Source organism: Macrobrachium nipponense, chromosome 21, assembly GCF_015104395.2.
Source record: "Macrobrachium nipponense isolate FS-2020 chromosome 21, ASM1510439v2, whole genome shotgun sequence".
Taxonomy (NCBI): domain Eukaryota; kingdom Metazoa; phylum Arthropoda; class Malacostraca; order Decapoda; family Palaemonidae; genus Macrobrachium; species Macrobrachium nipponense.
The window spans coordinates 74,008,933-74,036,051 of NC_087212.1; the positions used below are offsets into that span (position 1 = coordinate 74,008,933).

At 45.8% G+C, this 27,119-nt stretch overlaps 1 protein-coding gene across 1 annotated transcript in view; it reads left to right on the top strand.

Annotated features, from left to right (window-relative positions):
- The window catches only part of LOC135198173 (phosphoribosylformylglycinamidine synthase-like), a 210,516-nt gene that overhangs the window by 53,214 nt on the left and 130,183 nt on the right, over nucleotides 1-27,119 (top strand). The window contains 3 exon segments of the mRNA XM_064225692.1: nucleotides 25,873-26,031; nucleotides 26,142-26,249; nucleotides 26,539-26,612. Of these exon segments, the coding sequence (XP_064081762.1) occupies nucleotides 25,873-26,031; nucleotides 26,142-26,249; nucleotides 26,539-26,612 (341 nt within the window).

Genomic DNA, 27,119 nt, shown 5'->3' on the forward strand with positions numbered 1-27,119 from the left:
TTTCTTCTTTAAAACAAGAATTTAACAATTTTAATGTGTTCATATGCGGAACAAACCTTTGGTATTAACAAAAGGATAATCTTCTAGCGCCTTTTGGAAACCGGTTAAAAACAATCAAAGAGTGTAATGCAAGGTAAATACTGGTCACCAACCACGTCTGCACCCCATGGTGCACTTAGCCTTTCTTTGAGCTTGGAGTGTAGATGCTGGCATTTGCTCTCCTCCTGCCTAAGCCAGTTTCTTTGTTTTGCCTATGATTTATTTATGCTTCTGAGTGTGTGTGCCCTTCTGATTTTATTACCATGGAGCATGCAGCCATCGCAGCCATCGCAGCAGCTAAGTTAAGTACTCAGTGTTTATTGCTATTTGGTTTTTTTCCGGCCCTGAGCACGTATTTGCCGTTTTTTAGGTATAAATACGATCTCTGGGTCGGAAGCATGGCAGCATGGTTCTGCCTCGTGATGGGTCCGTTCTGGTCGCCCATAAATCCCGGAAACCACGCCAAAGAACATCCCCTGACTTTTTTGTTACGCTCTATTTTATTATCCGCTTTGTTTAGGGTAAGGTCTACACGGTTTTGTCATGCATGCATGTCTTTTACCTTATGTAGGCTCTTCCATCCAGACCCTAGCCACGGCTCTTAGTATCGGCCTCGGCTAGCTTTGAGTGGTAGACTTGCCTTCGGGTTAGTCGTACACTCCTGGATTTTTTCTCCTACTATTTTGTTTTTCTTTCTTTCATTTTATTATTCATTTTATTATTTATGTGATATTGTTAGGTTAGTTAGGCGTCTGGCTCGCTTAGCCTAGGTCATGGCCCATTGGGCCTTTATGTTACCGCTTGTCAGCTCGGTTGCTTCCCGATAGCATCTCTCTGATCAGTTGGTTATGTTTTAGGCTTAGTTTTGTTGTTCTTATCCGCCTCCGTGGTCACTATGTGATCACGAGGCAGCCAGACGCCTGTCCAGTCACCTTTCCCCCCTCCCGCTCTTCCATAGGGTCGGGGGGGGGTGGCTAGGCCTGCCCATGCTCGCTCCGCATACCCGAGCCTGCCTCCCTCTCTCCCCCCAGGCGGAGGGGTAGTTAGAGGGGACGGGACAGACCCAGACTGGACTCGACCTCTCCGGCTTCTCGGTCCTGGTCGGATGGTAAGGTGGGGGGGACTGGCCTTTCCCCCTCTCCATTACTACTCCGTCGCTCCGTTACTAGCCCGAGTCTGTATGCCCCTTGCTCTTTCCCACCTTACTAGGGCTCCTTTACCACCGGAGACCTGGCATCTAGCGGAAAGGTGCTAGTCTACCCCACGGGGTGGACCGGAACATACAGTCGGTCCCTTCTAACCTCTCCGTTTCACTGAGTTATTCACTCCGCCACGCACTGGACTTAGTCCGGTACGTTCGAGCTTTTAGGTTTAAGATGTTAAGTTTATTTTAAGTACCTTAAACCATTCCCCCTCCCTTCTTATTCACCGGATACCTCCAGGGGTTTATAAGGCCTATTCAGGCGATTAAGGGAGGGGCTATGCCCGAATTTTTTCCGAGCTCCGGCATGCAACGGAGTTCTTCTGTCCTTTAGCCTGTAAGTGATATTCTTTAAGATACTCATGTGTCTTTCCACTTACAGACCACCAACTGTGAGCATCCGGGATGCGCCGCCACACTTCAGGAACCCATGTGGACCGAAGTTTGCCGGTCCCCAATGCCCCTCCATGCGCGACTCCGCACGGGGACACATCCAGGTCTGGTACCATGAGACGTGTACCATATGTTACGATCTGGTGAGCCAGCTTTTAGACGGGGTAAGTATTCCATCTCATGTAGCTGGTCCTCATCTGTTATAGTGCTTAAGTTTTACATCAATCACTCTAACTTAAGGTAATTCAAGGGGCCTTATAGCCCCTATAATTTTAAGTTATGCTTTAAGTTAGCTTTAGTTTTAAGTTATTCTTAAATCTAATCAATACCCTCTCTTCCAGGCGCCGGCCGTGAGGGATACCGCACTGGCAACCCTGCGGGCCTGGGTCGGCGGTTTCGGGAAGAACGCCGCCAAGGGTATGCCCTACATCCTGGAGAAAAGGTTGGCGGTACTAATCTTCCCCGGAGGCAAGGCGACAGGATACGTCGACCCAGTAGAGGCGGCCCCGACTATCGCCTTCATCCACAGCAACAGCTGGCTGCCTCATTGACTGACCAAGGCCAGGACATCTCCTCGGAAGTCGCGACTTGGATGGGATTAAATGTGGAGAAACCTATGGTAGGTGTAGACGACCTGTTGGTCGAGGTAGGTAAGGTGGACACCCAAGGGATACCCTTGGGTGCAACTGTTTCTTCTACTCCTGCAACCTCTCCATCCTTCCAAGGCTTTACGGGTGATGAATTATATACTCCTCCTGACGCTTCAGTTAGACCCAAGGTCAAGGGTCAAGCAGTGAAATCCTTGACAAAGACGTCGTCGTCGTCTAAGAAGACGGCTTCGGCGTCATCCTCCTCTCGTAAGTCTCCGGCTAGGAATCCCGGAGCAGACAGATCTAAAGCTTCTGGGTCCGGCTCTAAGTCCTCGAGGAGTAAATCCTCCAGAGAGAGATCTCCACACTCCGGCAGAGTCGTCAGTTCCGCTACCCTTGGTTCCAATTCAGAGCCACCCCTCCACCTCCGCAGCAGCTCCGGCTTTGGACTCCAATGCTGGTCTGTTACAACAGGTGGGCGACCTTGGTTGGTCTCTGAAAAGTAGCATGGAACAAATGATCTCTCGGTTGTCGGATAGGATTACTTCTCAAGACACCATTATAGCCGGACTGAGCCAAGCTCCTCTAGCCTCTCCTCCACCTTTCAATACAGGTGGAGCCCAGCTTCCCCCGTATGACTCTCTACCTCCGTTCTCGATGAACAACCCTTGGAGAGTAGCGTCATACGCCCCCTTCCAAGACGGACTCATTTCTATACCGGAATTTGGAACTCGGAGGATCGAGGACTTCGAGTTTCTACCGGAAGGACCTTCAGCCTCCGTTCATCGGCTACGCAAGGCTCACCGCCTCAGCCATGATTCGAGATGATAGAGTACCAAAGGAGACAGTCCTCTATTCACGTGACCAGGCTCAGAGAGAATGGCTCAGGTGTCTAGAGGACATGGATTGTTCCAATACGAAAATCCAACCTTTCAAGAGTCCGTTTACGATCTTTAACGATGGATGAGAGTACCCCGCTCCCTTTCCTGACAAAGATCGCGACGTCTACCATTCCAGCGGCCCAGAAGGGGACCCCATGCCTCAACTGAAGGAAGCAGATCCTACATCTCCGTTACTTCCTTCAGCCGGAGAATTGTGTGAAGACTTACCTAACACCTTCTCAGCTGGCAAACTCAAACCGGACTGTGCTATGGAGCAGTTTGGTGAAAAGCTACCCAGGCTTCCAGATAGCCTTATTCAGGCTGAATTTGACGCCAAATCGCGGTTAGCCAGATCGATTAATTCCATGGCTATGACTGAGGTGGCCACCATAGCCTATGGTTCAGAGCCGCTTTTCAAGCTTATGACCAAATCCCTGACTCAAACGGTACAGTCAGATATGTTTGGTTTGCCACTGCTCAGGACGAATTGTAGGAAGCATGTCCTACAAGAAGCAACTATTCGGCACGAGCCGAATAGGTTACTGCGTCGAGCCAATCTGGGGAGCAGACCTCTTCCCAGAAGCGATGGTGAAGGAAGTTCAGTTAGAGGCTACGAGGTTGAACCAGAGCCTTAAGGACCGTTGGGGTCTTACGGCCAAGAGGAGGCAAGATCTAGCAGCTAGAGGTAAGGGTCAAAGGAAACCCAGGCGTTTCCAGCCCTACCAGAAAAAGCAGCCACGCTTTTCTCAGCAAGTTCCGGCGGTTCCCTTAGTGCAAACAGCCCAACCTTCCACTTCAAAGGCTCAATCACAGCCGATTTACGTTATCTCCCCTCAGCCTCAGCCCTCCACCTCTTACGCCATCTCTCCAGCTTACAATCAAGCCTTCGAGAGTCAATCTTCACAGAAGTATGACCGCTCGGGTAAGGGAGGCAGAGGTAAGCGTTCCTTTCGTGGGAGAGGATCGGGAGGTCCCTTTAATAGGGGAAAACCACTTCAGAGGAGGCCGAGGAGGCTACCAGAACCAATGAAGAACTTCAGGTTAGGAAGGGAGGCTTTGTTGTCAACTTTCGCCACCGGTGGAACTTCAGCAAGTGGGCTCAGAGCATAGTGTCAAAAGGCCTGGGTTGGAGCTGGTTAACGAACCCACCCCCATCCAGGCCTTTCGCCGCCAACTTCCTTCCAAGGAACTGACGGAGTATGCGGAGGATCTCCTTCAGAAAGGAGCTATAGCGAGAGTCAAAAAGGTTAAAATTTCAAGGACGCTTGTTCAGCGTGCCAAAAGAAAGGCTCCACAAAAAAGAAGGGTAATCTTAGACTTGTCCCGCTTAAACCTTAGCCATTCGCTGCGACAAGTTCAAGATGCTCACGATCTCGCAGGTGCGGACCTTACTTCCCCGTGGGGCCGTCACCACCTCTATCGATCTTACAGACGCTTACTATCATATCCCTATTGCAAGACACTTCCGTCCGTATCTGGGCTTCAAGATAGGAGACCAGACATTCTCCTTCAAGGTAGTTCCTTTCGGGCTCAACGTAGCACCCAGAGTGTTTACGAAGCTGGCGGAAGTAGTTGTTCAACAACTCAGATCGCAAGGGGTTATGGTAGTAGCGTATCTCGACGATTGGTTGATCTGGGCTTCAACAGTCGAGGAATGCAACAAAGCAACACTGAAAGTGATTCAGTTCCTGGAATATCTAGGCTTCAAGATAAACAGGACCAAGTCAAGACTCACTCCAGAGTCAAACTTTCAGTGGCTAGGCATTCAATGGAATCTATCCTCCCATACTCTGTCGATTCCATCATCCAAGAGGAAGGAAATAGCGAAGTCAGTCAAGCAATTTCTGAGTCACAACTGGCTTCAAGAAGATCTCAGGAAAGGATCCTGGGTTCTCTCCAGTTTGCATCAGTGACGAACATCCTAATGAAAGCCAAACTGAAAGACCTAACCAGAATCTGGCGCTCACAGAGCAAATGTCAGGTCCAGGGACAAATTGTCCTCAGTCCCTTTGATTCTAAAGAATCGACTTCGCCGTGGGCGAAAGTCAAGAACTGTCGGTGTCAGTGCCCCTTCAGTTTTCCTCGCCAGGGATCACTATCCACACAGACGCTTCATTAAGCGGTGGGGAGGATATTCCCAGTTCAAAAAGGGTTCAAGGAAACGGTGGTTCACCATCATGTTCCCGTCCCCAAGAGTTCCATATAAATGTACTGGAGGCAATGGCAGTGTTCTTGACTCTAAAAAAGGTTGGGACGTCCGCCAAAGTACTCCCACATAAAGCTAGTCCTGGACAGCGCAATGGTAGTACATTGTGTAAACAGAGGAGGCTCCAAGTCACGTCATCTAAATCATGTCATGGTAGCCATATTCTCCCTGGCGGACAAGTTCAGTTGGCATCTCTCCTCCACCCATATAGCTGGAGTGAGAAACGTCATAGCAGATGCTCTATCCCGATCAGTACCTCTAGAGTCGGAATGGTCACTGGACAACAGTTCGTTCCAATGGATTCTTCAGAGAGTTCCAGGTCTACAGGTAGATCTCTTCGCATCTCAAGCGAACCACAAACTCCCGTGTTATGTGGCCCCCAACCTGGACCCTCTGGCCTATGCCACGGACGCCCTGGCTCTAGACTGGAACAACTGGGAGAGGATTTATGTCTTTCCTCCAGTGAATCTTCTCATGAAAGTGTTAAACAAACTCAGGACATTCAAGGGTCAAGTGGCTCTAGTAGCCCCAGACTGGCCGAAGAGCAATTGGTACCCTCTCATTCTGGAACTGGGTCTCCGCCCTCTTCGGATCCCCAATCCCAAGCTCTCCCAGTCAGTACAAACGAAGACTGTGTTCGCTTCCTCAGGGATTCTCAAAACCCTAACTTTATGGATTTCATGAAGTTTGCAGCGAAGAGGGATGCGAATATTGACCCTCAGAATATTCTCTTCTTGGAATCCGATAAAAGAGATTCAACTTTGAGACAGTATGATGCTGCTGTCAAAAAGTTAGCAACCTTCCTGAAAGAATCAGATATTAGGATCATGACAATCAATTCAGCTATATCCTTTTTCAGATCCTTATTTGAAAAAGGCTTTAGCAGCTAGCACAATTACGACAAACAAGTCAGCCTTGAAAAAGATTTTTCAATTTGGGTTCAACATAGACTTGACAGATTCCTACTTCTCGTCTATTCCCAAGGCCTGTGCTAGACTTAGACCTTCTGTAAGGCCTACGTCAGTATCATGGTTCTTAAACGATGTTCTAAAACTGGCTTCAGAAACCAATAATGACACATGCTCGTTTATAATGCTCTTAAGAAAAACCCTATTTTTATTAAGCTTGGCCTCAGGAGCTAGAATTTCAGAACTGTCGGCTTTATCCGAGATACCGGATCATATTCAGTTCCTTCCCACGGGGGAAGGCTACTTTCCCCGGAACGTAGCTTTTTAGCTAAGAATGAAGATCCTTTGATGAGGTGGGAACCATGGAAGGTACTACCCCTTCCACAAGATGTATCTCTTTGCCCAGTTTCAGCTTTACGAGCCTTTCTATCTAGGACCTCCTCATCCTCATCGGGTCCTCTCTTTAAGAGAGAAAAAGGTGGTACTTTATCTATTAAAGGCATCAGGCAACAAATCCTGTACTTCATTAAACAAGCCAATCCTGACTCTTTCCCAAAAGCACATGATGTCAGGGCAGTAGCCACCTCAATTAACTATTTCCAACATATGAACTTCGATGAGTTGAAAAAAAAAAGTATACTGGATGGAAATCGCCGACAGTGTTCAAACGTCCATTACTTAAAAAAGTCCTTGGAAGCCCTGAAATTTTCAGCAGTTGCAGCGGGTAACATAGTTTTCCCCTGACTCTGACTAATCCTTAGTAGAAGATCCAGTCCTCCTTTCTACCTGCCTCACCCAACAGTTCGTCTATTCCTGCCTTGTTCATTTACGGTCACCTTGTGTCTTAGCTGCTTTGATGATGATATAGTGGGTGTCCCTTATTTTTTTGCTAGGGACACTCACATTTGTGATGATTACTGATCTCGTGGATGTCATCTCCTTATTTTTATGCTAGGAGATACATCTTATTATAATGGTTACGGGTTTTGTATATTAAGTCATATACATTCCTTTATATTTTATTATTGTTGAGTTTGTTTTATTCAACTTTTATGTTAATTGCTTTAGATTGTTTTGATACATAGCTTTACACAGATACCGTTTTTGTACATATATGATATATTTCTCCTGTATATATGTATATTACCTTAAGTTAAGAAATATTATTAGCATTAAGTATAAATTAAGTAATATTTCTATTTTGTATCACTGTGTATATGTATCTTTATTAGCAATTATATTGATTTATTTTTATTTTATCTTTTATTTGAGGACCTCTTTGTAAAAATTTTGTTGAATTTCTTTACAATCTTGTGCTATTTCTCTGGTACGATTTCGCGCAGCGACACGAGCTGAGCCCAGAAAAGGGATTTTGACGTAAGGAAAAATCTATTTCTGGGCGATTGGCTCGTGTCGCCAGCGAAATCCCGCCCTACCCATCCCATCGCCAAGATTGTCTGCTAAACTTCAGGCTGGCCCACCAGAGGCGCAGCAGTCGGCAGCATGGGATGGAGTAGTAGTAGAGTAGGTGCTGCCCACTCTGTGGGTCGGCTCCCCTCTTGGGGGATTTGTAGTGGGGGAATTCTATTGGCATTTGGCTCGTGGTAGTGGTCTCACTCGCCATAGTGTTCATACCGACACTCTCTGGGAGGGTGAGCGAGTCAGTTATACTGACCTTTTTCTTTATTTATTTATTCTCTGGTATGTGTTAGTACATTTACCCTAGAAATAATAGATTAAAGGATATTTCGCTGGCGACACGAGCCAATCGCCCAGAAATAGATTTTTCCTTACGTCAAAATCCCTTATTTATGCTTCTGAGTGTGTGTGCCTTCTGTGTGTTATCATGGATTCAGCCATGAAGACTAGGACCCATAAACGCTTGTGTCCAGGAGTCCAAGGATTTTCCTGTTACAAGTTTTTCTATTCTTTTCTGATTGACCCTCATTCGACTTGCAGTAGGTGCCGTTTGAATTTTGTAATATAACTAATCTTTACCTGGAATGTCATTCCTGGCCTGTGTCACAGTGGAAGAGTTTCTACAAGAAGAGGGAGTCCCGTAGGATGGCTACTTGTCCTTCTTGGGAGGGTTTTTTGCCTCCCCGAGTGGACAATGCTGCTTCTGCTTCTTCAGAAATTTTCCTTCTGCTTCGTCTTCTGTTGTTGCCGTCTCCTTCCTTTTCTTCCATAGATTTGTCTTTGGAAGTATTGGCAGTTGCGCAGGGCAATTTTGTGTTTAACACTGCTCCCTCTCTCATGGAAGGTAATCCCTTCCAGGGGTGAGGAGGCCATGCCATCTTCCTCTTTTGTTTCAGATTCGGATTTGCACAAGATGTTGTCTGTATGGGCTTCCCTAGGCCTGTGTGGTACCTCTTCCTTGGAAGGCCTATTGCCGCATTTCATGGCTGCACGCCTTCCTGCTGTGGCTCTCCCAGCTTTTTCCCCTCCTCCTGCTCTCCACTACTTTGGCTCGCATGTGCTGCTGCTTTGGCGAATCCTGGGTCGTCCTTTATCTTACTGTCAGCAAGACCATCGACTTGGTCTGCCAGTCCGGATGACATGACATCACATGTGTTCCTTCGCATGGCTGGGTATGTGCCCCATCTCACAGCTGGGGATGTGCCTCATCGCACAGCCATGTACGTGCTCCCTTGCACAGCCATGTACTATGTAATACCTCATCGTTTGACAGTGTGCGTGCACCATCGCATGGCTGTATACATGCTCCTTCACACAACCGTGTCCATGCTCCATCACATGACCATACATGCTCCATCGCACAGCCATGTATGTGCTCCTTCACACAACCGTGTACATAGTTCGTCGCTCAACCATGTACGTACATGGGTCCTCGCGCACAAGGGGGAGAGTCAAGAGTTTCTGTCTTCTTTCTCAGAGGTCATTCGTCTCATTTGTGAGTTCAGTAATCTTGTGGGGAGGACACAGGCTCCATCTTCTATGACCCCTATGGGCATGAAGGCCTTGCTCAGCGGCTCAAGACAGGATGCCAAAGCATCATTTGAGTTCCCATGTTCAGGTCATGCTCAATCAATTTTGCAGCATGTTAACGCTTAGGTCTTGGGACAGGACGGTACCCTGCATTCGAATAGGTCGTTTAGGCTTCCCCCCCCTTCTCTTGTGAGGCATAGGAAGCACTACTCAATGAACATGGCTCAGCTGAAGTCTCATCGAGTGAATTCGGATATGATCTGCTTAAAGCCTGGCTTTACTGTGGCTCAGGTGAGGGCTGAGGACCCTTAGTTGACCTTTCAAGAGGCCTCAACTTTGGAGTCAACTGCTTCTTCTGCCTTCCAGAATGTCTTGTGGCTAGACTTGTGGTCATCTGCAGTGGCCAGGATAACGTTGTGTCATCTTGAAGGAGGTTCTGTCAGCTCGCCTTCATTCATCAGGTTGCTTCAGTCTGGCGCTAAAGCCATTTCTTACCTGGGCCATCTCAGTGCTAATTTGTGGGGGCAACCTGCTCTTGATTTGGAGGGATGGTACCCTGTCGAAGGTGACAAGGTCTGTGAACCCTGAATCCTTGTCTTCTCTTTAGAAGGTGCAGCTGGAAGATGTGATAGACCAATGCCATGCTGATACCAAGGACAGGCTTGATCAGCAGGCAGTCATGAAATCATAGGCTTGTTCTCACCCACCTCCTCCTCCTCCAAGCAGAGTAGTCAGTCAGCATCTGTTAGGCCTCCTCACCCTATGCTCTATCTAAGTCAAAGCAGCAGCAACATCCCTTTCAGTCCCATTCCTGCAGGCCAGGAAGGTGCCACTCCCTACCCATTGCTATGGGTGGGGGATGCCTGGGAGGCCACTGGGCCAAATGGCAATACCACAGAACGGAGAAGTGGGTAGTATATGTCCTTCAGGTGGGTTATCTGCTACCTTTCGACTTCCCTCTCCCTCTTTCGGATCATCCCTTCCTAAACCTGACTTATGCTCAAGGCTCTCCGAAGCACATAGCTCTCAGGGAGGAAGTGTTGAAGATGTTGGACAAGGGTGTAGTGAAGGAAGTTCATTGTCCTTCATTGGGGTTCTACAGCTGGATCTTCCTGGTTCCAAAGGCTATGGGCAATTGCAGACCAGTGATAGACCTTTCCATGCTGAACCTCTTCATCAGAAGACGAGATTCAGAATGGAGACGCCCCAGACAGTTTTGGCAGCAGTACGGCAGAATGACTGCATGCTGTCGATAGACTTGACGAAGGCTTACGTCCACATCCCAGTTCATCCTTCGACCAGGAAATTCCTTCACTTCAGCCTTGGAGAGCAAGTGTTCCAGTTCAAGGTCCTTTTCTTTGGTTTGACTACAGCCCCTCAGGTGTCCACAAGGGTCTTTACCTTGGTTTTGACATGGACCCATGCTCGATTTGCCTGTTGAGATACCTCGATGATTGGCTGGTCTTAGCATGTTCCAGGGTGAAGTTGGTTTGGGACAGGGACTGTCTTCTCCAGTTCTCTCGAAGCCTAGGCATTGTAGTAAATTGGGAGTAGTCCAATCTACTCTTCAGCTAGAGAATTCTATACCTGGGTATGGTAATAGATACAGCAGCGTCGAGGGTTTTTCCGTCAGACCAAGATTGCAGAAGTTGAGGGCGGTGGCCCGATCCTTCTTTTCTCAGGCCGAGCAACCAGCTCTCCAGTGGCAGGTTCTCCTGGGTATCTTGTCATCCATAGAGAAGCTGGTCCCTCATGGGTGTCTCCACATTCACTCTCTCCATTGGAGACTGAAGGACTTCTGGTCCCTGGCGGGAGATTACCCTCAGCAGCAGACAGTACTTGTATTGAGAGAGAGAAGGGGAGACCAACGGTGGTGGTTGGATGACCAGAACCTTACATTGGGTGTCCCTCTACACTTGCCCCTCCGGATCTGCTCCTTTTCTCAGATGCTTCCACTGAAGGCTGGGGTGCTCATCTCGAGGAGTTCCTAGTCTTGGGTATCTGGAGTGCAGAGGATAAGCTGCTTCACATCAATGTGTTGGAGTTGAAAGCAGCTTCCCTGGGTCTGAGTTATGAGAGAGGGTGGAAGGTCACTTGATCATTCTGGTGTCAGACAACACCACTGTGGTGACCTATGTGAACAAGCAAGGGGGGGCTCATGTCTCGCCAGCTCCATTCGTTGACAGTCAAGATGCACTGATGGGCAATCAACAACTCTGGAGCTCATGGCCCGATACATTCCAGGCAGAAGGAATTTAGTGGCTGACAAACTAAGTTGTCAGAGTAAAGTCCTAGGTACAGAGTGGTATTTGCATCAGGACATAGCAGAAAGGCTGGTTCACCTCTGGGGAAGACCCATGACATGTCTGTGCTGGGAAGATGGTGAAACACCTCTATCAATCTCAGAAGAAGCCACAAAGTCCAGAATCCTCCAGTGATCGACTCGAGAATGATGGTGAGGAGGAGATGGCGATGAAGCCCTTACCCTATAATGTTTCTTGCTTGGAACCATGGGACACCTTCTAAACACAGTCTCCAGCCAGTCAACAAACTCTTGAAAGAACACCTCCAATGGGTTGACAACTGACTGCAATGATGTCATGGACGAGCCTGGGAGTGACATCACAGCAACAGGCAGAGGGAGAGATGTCACCGAAGCTGACGTCACAGGCGGAGAAGTGCTGAGAGTGACGTCATGGCATTTAGACTGGTAGCCCGGGTAAAATGCCTCACCGACGGCACAGATGGCGAAAAGTTCTTTTTTTGCCTCTTACAGCAACTGGAAGGCCTCTCCAGGACAAATGCACATGAAGAATAGCAAAGAATTTACCTAGAAAAGCCATCGGCGAAGGAAGCAAAAGAGAGAACGCTCCTCACTTGAATGCAATGCCAACCAAAACTATGGTGTCATAAGAAGCCATGACATCACAGGCCCATCTGTGATGTCACACAGCAGACTACGCTTACAGAGAGAGAGAAAACAATGCATGTGAGTGCGGAAAAACATTAAAACAAAACCTTACTTCAATTTTATTTCATTGCCAATGAAAAGACTGTCACTTAGGCAGATAGCTAAACAGCACTTACGTCCATCTAGCTAGTTTACAGAATAGCATACTGACTCTTTGTTTATTGGAAAAGAATGAAGAAAACGAGAGAGGGAAAGGAACCATTCTGGAAAGCGTGGTCAAGGCTAGTGGGCAACATTCTGCGGGTAAAACATCATGCAGGTGATCACACCAGATCACCTCTCTGCACTTAATAACTGAAAGTCAACATGTTTCTATTGAGTGCAAAGCATAGGATGATGTCCCTACTATTATGGGCTCTTGTCCAGGCTGCAGTTCTCCTTGCACACTGGAAGAGACAATGCCTGCAGATCAGCTTACAGAGCAGGAACTAAGTGTACTCAGAAAACTCTTTCCCTAACCATTGAGTTGTTGACATACAAATTTGAGATGTTGGGTTTCATCAAGAGAGTACAAGTGAGGATAACAAGAAAGGCTCAAATTGACAGGACTGACAATTCTGAATCTTGTTAAAAAATTCAGGACAGTTACAATCAAACAGATCTCCATAAGTCATAACTCCTAAATTAGTGTCATAACCCTCCAGGGTTCGAATCCCTGAGAGAGATATCTTGTCTTCAACACCAATAACTGGAGACAATTTGAGTTTTTTAGACAGCTACTCAAGGAACGGAAGTATCCAAGTACATACTCCAATGGAGAACAAATAAAGAATCTTCTCATTAGGGGAGAGGCTGGAAAACATCCAGGCAAGAAGTCCCAGAGCTCTCAATGCCCAGAGATACCAGACTCAAGCAAACTTCCCTGAAATTGCTGGAGCAAGAATTTTAAAACAAGACTTGTTGCTGCCATAAACCAGCAACCCAAGTTCTTACTCTGGTCAGGAAAGAGAATAAAAATCTCGAAGTCTCATCGCCATTAAACTCGAGAAAGAGGTTTGTCTTATGGCCAAAACTGCAACAAGTTTAATAGGACAAACCAATATCCAAATATGTACAGTAAACCACTTTTAAAAATGCTTAGAACTATGTATTTTGATAGTTAAAACACAAGTAAACCCCCTAAAAATGCTTATACCGAAGTATTTTAATAGTTTTATCACAAAAATTGTATTTATTTATGAAAATGATAATGAAAATACAGTAAATTGTGAATATTTCTCAGTGAAAAACACCATTAATAAGCAAATTTTTTGCAAATACGTAATGGGTATATGCAGTACATAGAAAAATCTGCAAATTGTGAGTCCATTAATAGCAGGGGTCAACTGTACATCCAGCACATCTCTCATGAAAGAGTGTAAGAGCACACCAACGTAGATTGTTAGACTTTGGGGGAGGTGACTGAAAGTCCTGATGAAAGATCTTGCTCCCAGAAAGTAAAGCCGAGGTACTATTTCCAGGATCAACATACGGTATATGCATCTGAAAAATATCAATCATTTTAGCCCCTTGAAAAAGAGAGGAGTCGCTTTCCCTCGACTTCTAGCACCAATCTTTATAAGTATATTGAGTGTTTATCATAGAGGGTACGGTATATACCTGGAGTTGCGATCTCTATACCAGTACTACGTAGTTCGGTGGTCTTCCACCAGAGGGCGGCGCTGCAAAGCCTTGTGGCCAATTTGAAAGGTCTGGTAACCCACAAATTGAATAGGGATTAGTGTGATTGTGAATTTATTTTTATTGTTAATATTTTATGAATAAGTGTTTAGCAAATTTTTTGGGTTTAGTAAGTTTTTATTGAATGTTTGAGTAAATGTTATATGAATGTTTAGTTTAGGGTTTACTGAGTGTTTACTGAGTTTTAAGTTTTGTGAATGTTACTGAATCTTTATTAGGTAAGTATTCAATGAATGCTTAGTTAGTCTTTAGGGTTTTAAAAATTATAGTGTGTAAGTAATCAATGAATGTTTAGTTAGTGTTTAGCGAATATTTAGTAAGGGTTTAGATTTTAGTGAAAATGTTTTGTGAATGTTGGTGTTTAAAGAATGTTTAGTGCACAAGCATTCAGTTAATGTTTACTGAGAGTACGTATAAGGTTTAGTGAATGTTTAGTGTGTTAAGAGTTTATTGATGAATGTTCAGTGTGTAAGTATTCAGAGAATGTTTGATGAGTATTTAAAGTTTAGTGAAAATGTTTTGTGAATGTTAGTTTAACGAATGTTTTGTGCATAAGCATTCAGTGAGTGTTGAGGGTTTAGTAAATTTTTAGTGTATAAGTATTCAGTGAATGTTTAGTGAGTGTTTACGATTTAGTGAATGTTTTGTGAATGTCTTATGATTGTTAATGTTTAGTGGATGTTTAGTATGTAAGTGTTTATTTGGTGTTTAATGAGTGACGAGAGGATGTTCATTCACTGTTTAGTGTTTAATGAGCGTTTAGGGATTTAATGAGCATTCAGGGTTTAGTGTTTAGTGTATAGTGAGTACTCAGTGGATGTTTAGTGTATATGTAGTGATTGATTGGTGATTGTTTATTATTTAATGAATGTTTAAGGTTATGTGAGTGTTTAGTGAATGTTTAATGAGCATTTGTGGTATAATGAGTGTTTAGTGTTTTATGAGCGTTTAGTGCATAATGAGTGCCTAGGACCCTGTAGTAGGGTGTAAGAATACTACCACTGTAGGTGGTGTGTGTCGTAAAACACGACTAAAAGGACAGCTGCTGCCTTGCAGTCTTACATTTTAGTCAAAGGCTAGGCCTACTGCCAAGAACTGTGGAAACTGCTGCCTTGCAGTCTTACATTTTGGTCAAAGGCTAGGCCTACTGCCAAGAACTGTGGAAACTGCTGCCTTGCAGTCATACTTTTTAGTAAAAGGCTAGGGCCACTGCTAATAACTGGAAACTGCTGCCTTGAAGTATTACTTTTTAGTCAAATGCGAGGCTTACTGCCAATAACTGTGGAACACTGCTGACTGCCTTGCAGTCATACTATTTTAGTAAAAGGCTAGGGCCACTGCTAATAACTGGAAACTGCTGCCTTGAAGTATTACTTTTTAGTCAAATGCGAGGCTTACTGCCAATAACTGTGGAAACTGCTGCCTTGCAGTCTTCCTTTTTAGTAAAAGGCTAGGCTCACTGCCATTAACTGGGGAAACTGCTGCCTTGCAGTGGTACTATTTAGTGAAAGGCGAGGCCCACTGCCAATAACTGTGGAAACTGCTGCCTAACAGTGGTACTATTTAGTCAAAGGCGAGGCCCACCGCCAATAACTGTGGAAACTGCTGTCTTGCAGTAGTACTATTTAGTCAAAGGCGAGGCCCACCACCAATAACTGTGGAAACTGCTGTCTTGCAGTGGTACTATTTAGTCAAAGGCGAGGCCCACCGCCAATAACTGTGGAAACTGCTGTCCTACAGTGGTACTATTTAGTCAAAGACGAGGCCCACCACCAATAACTGTCGAAACTGCTGCCTTGCGGTTGTACTTTTTAGTCAAAGGCGAGGCCAACCGCCATTAACTGTGGAAACTGCCGTCTTTGCAGTGGTACTAGTATTTAGTCAAAGGCGAGGTCCACCACCAATAACTGTGGAAACTGCTGCCTTGCGGTTGTACTTTTTAGTCAAAGGCGAGGCCAACAGCCAATAGTAACTGTGGAAACAGCTGCCTTGCTGTCGTACTCTTTAGTCAAAGGCTAGGGCCACTACCAATAACTGTGGAAACTGCTGCCTTGCAGTGGTACTATTTAGTCAAAGGCGAGGCCCACCACCAATAACTATGGAAACTGCTGCCTGGCAGTGGTACTATTTAGTCAAAGGCGAGGCCCACCGCCAATAACTGTGGAAACTGCTGCCTTGCGGTTGTACTTTTTAGTCAAAGGTTAGGCCAATAGTAACTGTGGAAACAGCTGCCTTGCTGTCGTACGCTTTAGTCAAAGGCGAGGCCAACCGCCAATAACTGTGGAAACTGCTGCCTTGCAGTCTTACTTTTTAAAGTAAAAGGCTAGGGCCACTACCAATAACTGTGGAAACTGCTGCCTTGCAGTGGTACTATTTAGTCAAAGGCGAGGCCCACCACCAATAAATGTGGAAACTGCTGTCTTGCAGTGGTACTACGTATTTAGCCAAAGGCGAGGCCCACCGCCAATAACTGTGGAAACTGCTGCCTTGCTTTCGTACTTTTTAGTCAAAGGCGAGGCCCACCGCCAATAAATGTGGAAAGTGCAGCCTTGCAGTCTTACATTTTAGTAAAAGGCGAGGCCCACCATGGCAGTCTTACTTTTTAGTAAAAGATGAGGCCCATCATTGCAGTCTTACTTTTTAGTTAAAGGCGAGGCCAACCACCAATAATTGTGGAAACTGCTGCCTTGCAGCAGTCTTACTTTTTAGTAAAATATGAGGCCCACCACCAGTAACTGTGAGAAACGCTGCCTTGCAGTCTTACTTTTTAGTAAAAGGTTAGGCCTACCACCAACATGAACTGCTGTCTCGCAGTCATACTTTCTGGGCTCAGCTCGTGTCGGCCTATGAAAGTATCCTTAATATCATTCTTTCTAGGTAAAATTAGCCTAAAATTACCAGAGAAAAACAAAATTAAGAAAATGTCAGTAAAACTGACTCGCTCACTCTTAAAAAGAAGTGTCGGTATGATAATAGGGGCGAGTGTGGAACACTACCACGAGACAAACACCAATTAGAACTTCCTATCAGAATCCCCCCAAGAGAGAGCTGATACCAACGGGCGATGCAGCCTCTACTACTACTACTAGAGGACGCCACGGACAGCAGCGCCCCTAGCGGTCATCCTTAATTTTTAGCACTTGCGACAAGTCGCCATTTTCTTGTGCTCGTACTTTATTGGATTTTATCCGTACTATCTACGATGGAACGCTCTGCAATTGCCACGGCTAAGTTAAGTAACTCATAAGTAATATTTTACCACAGTTTTATCTTCCGGGTACCAGTATTTTCCTCTTAATAGGTCATATACGGTTCCCCGGTTGTCTCGTGGCGGCCATGCCGCCTCGTAAGAATTCCCGGTCCTCCATACTGGGACTTCTTATACTTATGGGCTTACTTTTTCACGTTCATTGTTTTACATCGAGTTTTAGCTAGTTCAGCCCTCCTACCATTCTCTTAGCTTGGTATTTAGGGCTATTATTATTTTCCGACCCAGCATCCCGGCTCTTGCTCTACATCGGCTATCGCTGGCTCCGAGTAGGCTGCTGTTTCTTGGAACAGTCTGCCTCCTCCTGGGTTTCTTTCTCTTTTACTAAAAGTGTCTTTTCCACCTTTCGATGTATTAATTTTATTTAGGGTGTTAGGCTAGCCTAGGTGCTTGTTCCGTGTATTGGTACAGCTTGGTTCACGTGGCCCTACCACGGTTGTGTTGCTCGCGGCCTAGGCCACTTGCGGTCACGTGTTCCATAGCACCTTACCCTGCCCCTTCCCTCCCTTTCTGATATAGGGAGGAGCTGGGGGACCCCTTGGTTGTTATGACAACCTCTATCGCCTTCTCTCATCCTTTCGGAGGTGACCAGGGGTTCTTCCCAGCGGGGGGTATAGGGCGACCACTATGAGGTACCGGGTCTCCATGCGGGTAGTTGGTGAGGCGGGGAGGAGTAGGCCATCCCTCCCTCCCTCCTTTCTCGCTCCCGCCGTGTTTCGCCGAGACCTCCCTCTCCCCCTCCCCAGTTGCTCAGCCTCCTCCCTTACGATACGAAAGGAGCCTTCCGTCGCAGCCGGGGCACCTTTGGTTATAGGTTACTGGCTCCGCTAGCGGGCGAGGTGGGTACTATGAGTGGTCGGTTGCTTGCCTACTATATCCTTATATCTCTCCCCCGCTACCGGAAGGGAGCTTACCCCTTACCTACGCACTCTTCTAGTAGACGGGCGGAGAGAGGTTGTTTTGTTATTATTATTTTAAGGATATACCCTAATTATTCAGTGTTTTACAATGAATTGTGTGTTATTATTTATTATTTTTATCAACCATCCCCGCCATTTTCCGTCGTGGTTTCCATTTCCACCACTCCTAGTTGGTTGCCTTTTGTGCTTCCGCCATCGGCGGAATCATAGCCCATATTCCAATCTGGTTACCACACGTATTTTGGCGGGGCTCTGGTTTAATCTAACTTTATCGCTCCGGCACCAGCGGAGCATATGTTAGGCTGTAAGTGTTTACTTGGTACTCATGTACTTTTTCACTTACAGGCTACCAACTGCCAGGTCCCAGCGTGTAACGCGACGCTGTTCGACCCCTGTGGACACGATGAATGCAGGTCTCACGCCCCCTGTGCCACGTCGTTCAACGAGACGATCGTCTGGCACCCCGAGGCCTGCGCCATTTGCTACGACCTGGTCGGTCAGCTGGGAGATGGGGTAAGTCCATTATAGGCTTACTTATTATTTTACTAACAACTTCTAGTCGTAAGTTTGTTAATCCCATTCCACTATTGGCAGCTAATCTCACCTTTCTTTCAGGCTTCCGGTGTGAGGGAAGTCGCCCTCGCCACCCTGAAAGCGTGGGTGGGCGGCTTCGGGAAGAACGCCGCCAAGGGCCAGCCCTACATTTTGGACAGGAAGCTGGCCGTCCAGATCTTCCCCGCGGGCAAGTCGACGGGTTATGTTGACCCCTTGTCCGCTGCCCCGCTGATAGCCTCCATCCAGCAAGACCTCCAGCAGTCATTTGGGGTCGTAGCTCCCAGGAGTCGGTCCCGGACGTCGCTGCCCTGGACCTTAACCTTGAGCCTATGGCGGTAGGTGGGGAGGATTTGTTGGTTGAGGTAGGTATGTCGGGCGCCCAAGGTCTTTCCTTGAGCGCTCCTGGATCTTCCTTCCCCTGTCCCCTTCTTCTTCTGCTTCTTTCCAAGGCTTTACGGGATCTGAGATCCCTGTTCGCCCTTCCCACGCTCTCTCTGTACCTCCTAAGGAGAAGGAAAGAGAGAACCGAAGACTCTAGCTAAGTCGACTTCTAGGAAGTCGTCTTCGTCTTCTGCGGCTAAGAAGTCGTCGACTTCATATGCCGATGCGGTGAAGGCAAAGCCGAGCTCTTCCCAATCAAAGAGCTCCAGAAGCAAGGCTTCGAAGGAGAAGGCTCGCGCTCCCGCCGAGTCACTGCCTTCTCCCGCCTCCACTGCTTCCACTTCCGGCTACGCCGTATCAGGAGTAGCAAGCCATAGCCAGCCTTTGATCCCTCTACTTTCTCAGCAGGGGTGATGGAACAGGTGGGCGTGCTAGTAGGCTCACAAATCTCCGCACTGGGGACACGATTTGAGCAGATGTTTGCGCAATTATCAAACACTCTGTCTCAATCTGGACAGTCAATCCAGGATCTCTCTAACAGAATGAGAGAAAATGAGGACCGAGTAGCTGGGCTAGCTCAGGCTCCTCCCCCAGTCTCCCCAGCATCTAGCACGGGGATTCTGCAACTCCCGTCATATGACTCCTTGCCAGCTTCTCTATGGAGAACCCATGGAGAGTAGCTGCCTACGCTCCATTTAAAGACGGAATGATCTCTATCTCGGAGTGTGGAACTCGAAGGATTGAGGACTTCGAGTTTTACCCTCCGGGTCTGACGCAGCCTTTCATCGGATATGCTAGGCTGACGCCAACGGCTCTGACGAGGGAGGACAAGATCTCGAAGGAGTCAGTCCTTTATAGTAGAGATCACGACCCAGCGGAATGGGTTCACTGCCTTGAGGACTGGGAGTGTACGACACAAAGCTCCAGGCCTACAAGAGTCCCTTCACTATTTTCGCGACGGAAGAGGAGGTTTCTCTTCCGTTCGCCACGAAATTAGTGGAGAAGTCCCTGCAGGCAGTCCTCAAGGATGAGCCCATTCCACAGTTGAGGGAGGCGGAGTCTACTTCTCCGCTCTTCCCGGCCTTCGGAGAATTGTGGGAGAACTTGCCAGCTACGTTCACGGCTGGTAAACTCAAACCGGACTGCGCCATGGACCAGTTCGGTGAGAAAGAAAACTACCTAGGCTGCCGGATTCCCTAATCCAGGCAGAGTTCGATGCGCGAACTAGGTTTGGCAGGTCCCTCAATTCTCTCATCATCACAGAAATGGCTGCCCTTTCATACGCTACGGAACCGCTGTTCAAGATTCTGGCGAAATCTCAGTTTCAGACGGTTCTAACGGACGCCTTTGACTTCTTCCAGGCTAGGAGGAACTGCCGGAAGCATGTCTTACAAGAGTGCACCATCAGGCATGAGCCTAATAGACTCTTGGCTGCAAGCATGTGGGGAGCGGATCTCTTCCCAGAGTCTGCGGTGAACGAGGTACACCACGAAGCTGCTAGACTCAACCAGAGCCTTAGAGCTAGGTGGGGTATTTCTCAAAAGAGGAAACAGGAATCCGTTCCCACTGCTGGCAAGAAACCAAAGAAGGCTGGTAAGAGGTTCCAGCCATATAAAAAACTCCAGCAACAGCAGCAATTTGTGCAGGCAGTCCCAGTTACCCAACAGGGACAACCTTCCACCTCTAAGCAGAACCAACCTATCCTCCTGGTGCCCCAACAATCTCAACCATCCACTTCCTACGCTATCTCGCCGGCCTTCAACCCTGCATATGAGGCTCAAGGCTACTCTCAACCGAGAGGTAGGGCGAGAGGTTACTTTCGTCAGCGTGGCGCAGGAAGGGGTACCAGGAGTAGACAGTTCAGAGGAGGGCGTGGTGGCCAACCCGCCCATCAGCAATGAGGCTCCCCAGGCGTAGGAGGGAGGCTGTTTCCCTCTTCCGCCACAGGTGGGGGTTCAGCAATTGGGCACAGAGCATAGTGCCAAAGGATTAGGGCTGGAGTTGGATCAAAGATCCTCCTCCAATCAAATCATTTCATCAGATACCGTCAAAGGAATTGATAGATTACGCGGAAAGAACTCCTTCAGAAAGGAGCTATTGCGAGAGTCAAACATCTAAAATTTCAAGGTCGCTTATTCAGCGTGCCAAAGAAAGGCTCAACAAAAAGAAGGGTAATCTTAGACTTTGTCAAAGCTAAACTCTTTCATTCGCTGCGACAAGTTCAAGATGCTTACCCTCTCGCAAGTAAGGACCTTACTTCCGCGTGGAGCCGTCACATGCTCCATCGATCTTACAGACGCATACTATCATATCCCTATAGCCAGGCACTTCCGCCCATTCCTAGGATTCAGGCTAGGAAATCAGACATTCTCATTCAAAGTGATGCCCTTCGGTCTGAATGTAGCCCCCAGGGTATTCACAAAAGATAGCAGAAGTGGTTGTACAACAATTGAGAGCTCAGGGAATCATGGTAGCGGCATACCTCGACGATTGGTTGATCTGGGCACCAACAGTCGAGGAATGTCTCAAAGCTACCAAAAAGGTAGTTCACTTCCTGGAACATCTGGGGTTCCAGATAAACAAAACGAAATCCAGACTTACTCCGGAATCTCGTTTTCAGTGGCTAGGAATCCAATGGGATTTGTCTTCCCACAATCTATCAATTCCAGTGGTCAAACGGAAGGAATAGTAGCAAAATCCTGTCAGACAATTTCTCAAATGCAAACAAACGTCAAGAAGAAACCAGGAGAGAATCCTAGGGTCTCTTCAGTTTGCTTCGGTAACAGATATCCTTCTGAAAGCAAGGCTGAAAGATATAAATCGAATTTGGCGGTCAAAGGCAAACTCCAAATATCGAGACAAGTTGTCAGTAATTCCTCAGATCCTCCGCAACAACTACGGCCTTGGTCAAAAGTAAAGAACTTAGCCAAGAAAAAAGTACCCCTTCAATATCCCCTCCCAGTGGTTGAACCATTCACACGGATGCATCCCTGTCCGGGTGGGGGGGATACTCTCAGTTCAAACAGGTTCAGGGGACTTGGTCAGTTCAATTCCGCCAGCTCCACATAAACGTGTTGGAAGCAATGGCAGTATTTCTTACTCTGAAGAGACTGCTTCCCCCGAAGAAGTCTCATCTAAGGCTAGTTTTGGACAGTGCAGTGGTAGTTCATTGCATCAACAGAGGAGGGTCCAAATCCAAGCATGTGAACCATGTCATGATAGCCATCTTTTGCATTAGCAAACAAACACAAATGGCATCTGTCTGCCACTCACCTGGCAGGAGTAAGAAATGTGATAGCAGACGCCCTGTCCCGGTCAGTTCCTCTGGAATCAGAGTGGTCTCTGGACGTCGGGTCATTCCAGTGGGTAAGCCGGAGAGTCCCAGGTCTCCAAGTGGATCTCTTCGCCTCACAAGCGAACCACAAGCTCCCTCGCTATGTGGCCCCCAACCTGGACCCTCTGGCTTATGCCACGGACGCCCTGTCCGTTGGATTGGGAATCAGTGGAGGAGAATTTATGTTTTTCCTCCAGTGAATCTTCTCTTGAAAGTCCTAGACAAACTAAGGTCTTTCAAAGGGATAGTAGCTCTGATTGCACCGGACTGGCCCAAGAGCAACTGGTATCCTCTTCTTTTGGAATTGGTCTCCGACCTCAACGGATCCCCAATCCCAAACTATCACAATCAGTACAAATGAGGACTGTGTTCGCTTCCTCAGGAACTCTCCAGACCCTAACTTTATGGACTTCATGAAGTTTGCGGCTAATAAAGATGCTAATATTGATCCACAGAATATTCTCTTCCTAGAATCAGATAAGAGAGAGTCAACCATTAGACAATATGACTCAGCTGTTAAAAAAATTAGCATCTTTCTTGAGAGAATCGAACACTACAACCATGACAGTTAATTTGGCTATATCCTTTTTCAGATCCTTGTTTGAAAAAGGTTTAAGCAGCTAGCACGATTACCACTCATAAATCGGCTTTGAAGAAAATCTTTCAAGTAGGTTCAGATAGATTTGACTGAATCTTACTTCACATCTATCCCTAAAGCCTGTGCTAGACTTAGACCTTCTCAGAGGCCTACTACAGTTTCATGGTTCTTAAATGATGTCCTTAAACTAGCTTCAGATACTGACAACTCATCTTGTACATTCATAATGCTCCTGAGGAAGACATTATTCTTATTAAGCCTAGCCTCAGGAGCTAGAATTTCAGAACTGTCGGCTCTATCCAGAGATGCGGGTCATGTGGGAATTTCCTCCCATCAGGAGAAGTTCTTACTTGCTCCGGATCGTAGCTTCTTAGCCAAAAATGAAGATCCTCTTGCAAGGTGGGCTCCTTGGAAGGTTACCTCCCACTTCCACAGGATCCTTCTCTCTGCCAGTATCAACTCTTAGAGCCTTTCTATCTCGTACTTCTTCTAGATCCTCAGGTGCTCTCTCATGAGAGAAAAAGGTGGTACTTTATCAGTTAAAGGCATTAGACAGCAAATCCATTTACTTCATTAAACAAGCCAACCCTGAGTCATTCCAAAAGCACATGATATCAGGGGAGTAGCCACTCAATTAATTATTTCCAAACATATGAACTTTGAGGATCTTAGAAAGTATACTGGATGGAAATCCCCGACAGTCTTTAAACGGCATTATTTAAAGTCCTTGGAATCTTTAAAGTTTTCAGCAGTAGCAGCGGGAAACATAGTTTCCCCTGATACTGCTTAGTAGTTGTAGTATAGATCCAGGTCTCCTTTTCTACCTAAATTCAAGCCCAACATGTCCTCACCCTATCGTCAGGCTACCCAACATCATAGCCTTAGCCGTTGTATCATATAGTGGATTGTCCCTTATTTTTTTGCTAGGGACATCCACACTTGTACTATTAATGTACTTCAGTGTACCTACCCTTATTTTTATGCTAGGGTAGGACACAATATCTTTGTATATATTCACCATTTTGTACTTATGATGAACTTCAGTCACAATGTGTTTGTATATATTTTGGAATATTGTATTGATGATGGATTTCAGTGTACCTACCCTTATTTTTGTGCTAGGGTAGGACACATGAGTTTGTATATTTTATAATTGTGTTAAGTAAATCTCCTTTTTTCCTCATTTTACATGCATCTCTGTAATTTACTGTAATTACCTTTTAAGTACTTTAAGATTACTAACGTTCTATTATTTTGCTGTTTAATATAAGTTAGTTTAAGTGCTTAATTTGTATGCTGTAATTGATTTACTTATATTATATCCATCATTTTAAATTGTTTTTCATTGTTCCCTTTTTTCCCATCTTGTCTGTTTCTCTGGTACTCTTTCATAGGCCGACACGAGCTGAGCCCAGAAAAGGGATTTTGACGAAGGAAAAATCTATTTCTGGGTGATTGGCTCGTGTCGCCCTATGAAACCCCCCCTTTTTTATGGTTTGTTTTCCCCCCCTTGCAGGACAAGATGTATTTAACTGTTTTAATTAAGGATGACCGCTAGGGGCGCTGCTGTCCGTGGCGTCCTCTAGTAGTAGTAGTAGAGGCTGCATCGCCCGTTGGTATCAGCTCTCTCTTGGGGGGATTCTGATAGGAAGTTCTAATTGGTGTTTGTCTCGTGGTAGTGTTCCACACTCGCCCCTATTATCATACCGACACTTCTTTTTAAGAGTGAGCGAGTCAGTTTTACTGACATTTTCTTAATTTTGTTTTTCTCTGGTAATTTTAGGCTAATTTTACCTAGAAAGAATGATATTAAGGATACTTTCATAGGGCGACACGAGCCAATCACCCAGAAATAGATTTTTCCTTCGTCAAAATCCCTTTTTTAGTTAAAGGCGAGGCCCACCGCCAATAACTGTGGAAATTGCTGCCTTGCAGTCTTACTTTTTAGTCAAAGGTGGGGCCCACCACCAATGACTGTGGAAACTGCTGCCTTTCGGTGGTACTATTTAGTCAAAGGCGAGGCCAACTGCCAATAACTGTGGAAACAGTCGCCTTGCTGTTGTACTTTTTAGTCAAAGGCTAGGGCCACTACCAATAACTATAGAAACTGCTGCCTTGCAATCTTACCTTTTAGTGAAAGGCGAGGCCCACTACCAATAACTGTGGAAACTTCTGCCTTGCAATCTTACCTTTTAGTAGAAGGCGAGACCCACTACCAATAACTGTGGAAACTGCTGCCTCGCAGTCTTACTTTTTAGTAAAATGCTAGGGCCACTGCCAATAACTGTGGAAAGTGCTGCTTTGCAGTCTTACTTTTTAGTAAAAGGCAAAGCCCACTTTTAGTGAAAGGATAGGCCCATCACCAATATAAACTGCTGCCTTGCAGTTTTACTTTTTAGTCAAAGGTAGGTCCACCATGGCAGTCTTGCTTTTTAGTCAAAGGTGAGTGCAGTCGTACTTTTTAGTGAAAGGCGAGGCCCACCGCCAATAACTGTGGAAATTACTGCCTTGCCATCTTACTTTTTAAGTCAGAGGTGAGGCCCACCACCAATAACTGTGGAAACTGCTGTCTTGCAGTGGTACTATTTAGTCAAAGGCGAGGCCCACCACCAATAACTGGGGTTTTCTTGAGTTTTAACTAACAAAATAGGCTGTTTTAAGCGTTTTTATAGGGTTCCAGCTATTCGCGGGTTCTTACTAGTATTTGCGGAGGGCTCTGGTACACGTCCCCTGTGAATACGGCGGGACCACTGTACCACAATTACTACTACAGGTACTGTCAAAAGGGATACATGACCAAATGCAGGTTCTTCCTTTTGTGTGTGCATTCAGGCAGTTCATTCTACAGAGGCATAAGTCAACTGATTTAGTTGGGTTACATCGGTATGAAACTGAAATAAATGGAATATGTGTACTACATTTTTTAAAGTTTTGTCTTGAAGATTAGGTCAATTTTTCTAGCTTCTGTAAATATACAAGTTTAGTTTTACCTTTTCAGGCAATTTATGCCCATGGGAACCTGAAGTTTCATATCCACCAAACTTTGCATCTTCACTTGAAGTTGCTATAGAAGCATCAAATGGAGCTTCAGATTATGGTAATAAATTTGGAGAGCCTGTGATTGCAGGCTTTGCTCGCTCCTGCGGCCTTTTCATAGGTAAGTAATGCAGTTTTTTCACTAATTTTATTGTTATTCATGAAAATTCATACAGAACCTTATTCCCTATACTGTGAATGAACTTTAGGTGAATCCTTTTGTTTTCACAGGTGATGAGCATAATCAAGAGCGGAGAGAGTGGGTTAAACCCATTATGTTTAGTGGAGGGATTGGAACACTAGACGACAAAATGATCTCAAAATTGCCACCCAAAAGAGGTCAGGTTTTTAAAAATAAATTATGTACTATTTAAGTTTTTTAAATACAGGAGTTATGAATTAAACCTTGCATGTGTGAAGCCTGGGACCAATGGTAGTATGGTAAAAGTTATTTTTTCTCTTGTGACAGTCTTGAGAATGGTTTAGCATTCATATAAAAAGTAACTGACATTTCCAGCATACATTTCATTCATTTAGTGTTGATGCTATGACAAATCATTCAGTCAATAATTGATTATTTGGTAGTAATTCTGTGAAATCTGTAGCTTAGTATCTAGGTTTTTTGCAGGCTTACTTGTTATGAAGATTGGTGGTCCAGCATACAGAATAGGAGTTGGTGGAGGTGCGGCTTCCTCTGTACAGGTATGTTACTACATTTTAGTTGAAAACTATTATATGATGTAAAATATGTTTAGGGTGTTAGTTTATATTTAAAGAATGATTTATGCATTCTCTTTACTTGTGGAGTGAGATACTTACTGCATACTACAGTACAACTATGAAATTCAGGGCCTCTGTAACACGGTGTTTTGGGTTTTGCTCCTTATCAAAGCATCGGAGGTAGCTGAAAGTTGACATGTATATTTTACAACTACGCACAAATTTTGTCAGCATTATCAGTAACCTAAACCCGATAGTTTTAATTTTTATAGAGTAAAAATGATCTAGCTGACGCCATGGCCAATGATTGCGAGCCAAGAGTCGAAAAACATTCATTACGTAAGCAAGGTAAACATCGTTTTACGAAATGTTGCCCCGCCCATCCACTAGACAGAAATCCTGTCACCTTATTCCATCGGCTCTGAAACCTATAGTAGTCAAGAATGGCTAACAGGATTTGGAATTGTCCCCGTGGTTGCAAAACTGCAT